Below are 4,393 nucleotides of genomic sequence, written 5' to 3'. Positions count from 1 at the left end.
CATCGCCAAACCCACTGGCTCCATGTCATCTACAAGACCCTGCTAGGTAAAGTCCCCCCTTATCTCAGCTCGCTGGTCACCATAGCATCTCCCACCTGTAGCACACGCTCCAGCAGGTATCTCTCTCTAGTCACCCCCAAAACCAATTCTTTCTTTGGCCGCCTCTCCTTCCAGTTCTCTGCTGCCAATGACTGGAACGAACTACAAAAATCTCTGAAACTGGAAACACTTATCTCCCTCACTAGCTTTAAGCACCAACTGTCAGAGCAGCTCACAGATTACTGCACCTGTACATAGCCCATATACAATTTAGCCCAAACAACCTCTTTCCCTACTGTATTTATTTCTACTTTGCACATTCTTCCACTGCAAAACTACCATTCCAGTGTTTTACTTGCTATATTGTATTTTGCCACCATGGCCTTTTTTTGCCTTTTGTATATAGACTTGTTTTTCTACTGTATTATTGACTGTTTGTTTTACTCCATGTGTAACTCTGTGTTTTAGGTGTCGAACTGCTTTGTTTTATCTTGGTCAGGTCACAGTTGCAAATGAGAACTTGTTCTCAACTAGCCTACCTGGTTAAATAAATAAACATTTCCGCCTGAAGACACACCCAAATCAAACAGCCTGTAGCTCAGGCACAGAACATATGGATATGCATATTCTTGGTACCATTTGAAAGAAAACTCTGAAGTTTGTGTAAATGTGAATGTAGGAGAATATAACACAATAGATCTGGTTTAGATAAAACAATGAAAAAAACATATGTTTTTTATTTTTACATCATCTTTAGAATGAACAAGATAAAACAAACATTCAGATACCCAAGTGGCCAAATTTGTGAAGGTATACATTTTGAAACAAATAACTATATACAAAATACCAAAATGGTATTCTAACACACCCACCCCCCCCCAAAAAATTGAGAAAAATATAAAAAATAAAAACCATTTACAAAATAACATGGGTAACTATTTACACACTTTCAATATTTGGAAGACCCTCAGTCCTCTATCAAATCAAATTATTTATATAGCCCCAGCCTAAAACCCCAAACAGCAAGCAATGCAGGTGTAGAAGCACGGTGGCTAGGAAAAACTCCCTAGAAAGGCCAAAACCTAGGAAGAAACCTAGAGAGGAACCAGGCTATGAGGGGTGGCCAGTCCTCTTCTGGCTGTGCCGGGTAGAGATCACAGTGGCTGTAGAGGGTGCAACAGGACAGCACCTCAAGAGTAAAAATGAACAGTTTAGGATTCCATAGCCGCAGGCAGAACAGTTGAAACTGGAGCAGCAGCACGGCCAGGTGGACTGGGGACAGCAAGGAGTCATCATGCCAGGTAGTCCTGACGCATGGTCCAAGGGCTCAGGTCCTCCGAGAGAGAGGAGAGAAAGAGAGAGCAGACTTAAATTCACACAAGACACCAGATAAGACAGGAAAAGTACTCCAGATATAACATACTGACCCTAGCCCCCACCCACTTTGCCATATAACCCCACCAACTTTACCAAAGCTCTACACAATATTCTGCTGCTGATGCCAGATGCCATAGCAGTCTCTCTCTGATGTAAAGCAGAGGGTCACTGAGCATGTGATGGGAGACTTCATCTTGCACACAACACAGCAACGCCTCCATGCTGTGCCCTTTTGGCCCTTAGGCACATCCATGCCCGCACAAATATATTTGGGTAGATGAACACTTGTGGCTGGAGCAGAAGGGACAGGGCTTGGTGCAGTGGTGTTGTAGCCAGCAAGCTCCCTGATGAGCTGCTCTCTGAAGGCTTTCTGTGAGAGGAAGGGCTTTCCACAGGTCTTCGCCATTTCCTTGTGTAGGATGAACGCATTCACCACGGCGATGTCGATGAAATGATAGAAGAAGGTCTTGTACCATTTCATCGTCTTATGGAGAACATTGTAGTAGCCTATTAGCGCGTCTGACAGGTCCACTCCTCCCATGTTCTTGTTGTAGTCCTTCACAGCAGCTGGAATGGGGATATTTTTGGTGGTCCAAGCCCCGGCACCATCCTTCACACGCCTGACAACATGATCCCCACTGAAGGACTTGTGGATAGTGGAGCACATCACCACCTCTCTGGTGTCCATCCACTTCACAATCAGCAGGCCATCTCCACTGGAGCACATCACCACCTCTCTGGTATCCATCCACTTCACAAACAGCAGGCCATCTCCACTGGAGCACATCACCACCTCTCTGGTGTCCATCCATCACAAACAGCAGGCCATCTCCACTGGAGCACATCACCAGGTATCCATCCATCATCTCCACTGGAGCACATCACCACCTCTCTGGTATCCATCCACTTCACAAACAGCAGGCCATCTCCACTGAAGGACATGACCACCTCTCTGGCATCCATCCACTTCACAAACAGCAGGCCATCTCCACTGGAGCACATCACCACGTCTCTGGCATCCATCCACTTCACAAACAGCAGGCCATCTCCACTGGAGGACATGACCACCTCTCTGGTGTCCATCCACTTCACAAACAGCAGGCCATCTCCACTGGAGCACATCACCACCTCTCTGGCGTCCATCCACTTCACAAACAGCAGGCCATCTCCACTGGAGCACATCACCACCTCTCTGGTGTCCATCCACTTCACAAACAGCAGGCCATCTCCACTGGAGCACATCACCACCTCTCTGGTGTCCATCCACTTCACAAACAGCAGGCCATCTCCACTGGAGCACATCACATTACATTACATTTACATTTAAGTCATTTAGCAGACGCTCTCCAGAGCGACTTACTGGCGTCCATCCACTTCACAAACAGCAGGCCATCATCACCACTGGTATCCATCCACTTCACAAACAGCAGGCCATCTCCACTGGAGCACATCACCACCTCTCTGGTGTCCATCCACTTCACAAACAGCAGGCCATCTCCACTGGAGCACATCACCACCTCTCTGGTATCCATCCACTTCACAAACAGCAGGCCATCTCCACTGGAGCACATCACCACCTCTCTGGTATCCATCCACTTCACAAACAGCAGGCCATCTCCACTGGAGCACATGTCCATCCACTTCACAAACAGCAGGCCATCTCCACTGGAGCACATGACCACCTCTCTGGCATCCATCCACTTCACAAACAGCAGGCCATCTCCACTGGAGCACATGACCACCTCTCTGGTATCCATCCACTTCACAAACAGCAGGCCATCTCCACTGGAGCACATCACCACCTCTCTGGTATCCATCCACTTCACAAACAGCAGGCCATCTCCACTGGAGCACATGACCACCTCTCTGGCGTCCATCCACTTCACAAACAGCAGGCCATCTCCACTGGAGCACATGACCACCTCTCTGGTATCCATCCACTTCACAAACAGCAGGCCATCTCCACTGAAGGACATCACCACCTCTCTGGCGTCCATCCACTTTACTAACAGCAGGCCATCTTCACAGATCCATCGTATGCTCCCCCGTTCAGCCCGCTTAGGCATGTCGTCCACCTTCGTCTTCGGGAAGCCCACCCTGTTGGTACGAATGGTGCCACAAGCCCACACCCCCAGCTTCCTAAGGTCTGTAAACAGGGCAGGGCTTGTGTAGAAGTTATCCACAAACAGTTTGTAGCCCTTCCCCAGCAGTTGAAAATCCAATAACGCCATTACAGAGTCATAGCTGAGTCCCTTACCGGTCGCACAACTGTTCTTCCCCTCGTAGACAAAGAAATTGCATGTGTAGGCACACACAGAATCAGCCAACACAAACAGCTTGTAACCCCACTTGGTTGGTTTGTTTCTCATGTACTGTTTGAGTCCAATTCTGGCCTTTGAGGCCACCATCCTCTCGTCGATTGACACATTCTGGGCTGGCTGAAAGTACGTCTTGCAGGCCTCGACAATGCTGTGGTAGAGAGGTTTGATTTTGCACAGTCTATCAAACGCTGCGGTGCCCCTCTTCTTCTCATTCTCTTCATCAACCTTTGGGTCACTGATATTAAGCACCTGTGAGATAACCAGAAACCTTTTGCAGGACATGACAGTCATGGGGAAAGGCAGTTGGTACAGAGATGATGTTTTCCAGTAGTCCGTCAGGCTTTTCAGCCTCACCAGCCCCATGTAGATGACCAGTGAGAGGTAGCAGAAAAACTCTTGACATGGATATGGGCTTCCATGCTACCCTTTTCGGCCTAAAAGTTGGTTGGGGTGGCTCCACATCATCTTCTAGGATGGTGTGCCAACGCCCTTCTGTCCCTCTGTTAGCGGGTGGCACACTTCCCCTCTTCCTCTTCACACCTCTAGATGGCTCGGGAGGTGTGGAGCCAGAGACAGCAGGGGTACAGCTGGATGAACCAGCTTCAGAGGGGGATGGACAAGTTGGCACTGGGGGCTCCCAGTCGGGGTCAGTGCCA

At 48.7% G+C, this 4,393-nt stretch overlaps 1 protein-coding gene across 1 annotated transcript; it reads right to left on the bottom strand.

The window, feature by feature from the left end:
• Positions 1-795: 795 nt before the first annotated feature.
• LOC115121199 (piggyBac transposable element-derived protein 4-like) lies at positions 796-4,100 on the bottom strand. Its single transcript, XM_065009981.1, has 3 exons — positions 3,307-4,100; positions 2,305-2,707; positions 796-2,209 (listed from the first exon to the last, which is right to left on the bottom strand). The coding sequence occupies exons 1-3, from the start codon at positions 4,098-4,100 to the stop codon at positions 1,517-1,519; spliced, it is 1,890 nt and encodes a 629-aa protein (XP_064866053.1). The 3' UTR covers positions 796-1,516.
• Between the last annotated feature and the right edge of the window lie 293 nt (positions 4,101-4,393).

Source organism: Oncorhynchus nerka, linkage group LG25 (genome assembly GCF_034236695.1).
Source record: "Oncorhynchus nerka isolate Pitt River linkage group LG25, Oner_Uvic_2.0, whole genome shotgun sequence".
Lineage (NCBI taxonomy): Eukaryota > Metazoa > Chordata > Actinopteri > Salmoniformes > Salmonidae > Oncorhynchus > Oncorhynchus nerka.
This window is presented reverse-complemented; position numbering and strand designations above follow the sequence as displayed.

Bases quoted from the DNA above. Each gene is read 5' to 3' on its own strand.
- LOC115121199 (XM_065009981.1), bottom strand. From the start codon at position 4,100: ATGGGGCTGGTGAGGCTGAAAAGCCTGACGGACTACTGGAAAACATCA. The intron at 2,708-3,306 runs GTTTGTGAAGTG...GATGTGCTCCAG, and splicing joins TCCAGTGGAGATGGCCTGCT to TGGAGATGGCCTGCTGTTTG. The intron at 2,210-2,304 runs GTGGTGATGTGC...GACACCAGAGAG, and splicing joins AGTGGATGGATACCAGAGAG to GTGGTGATGTGCTCCAGTGG.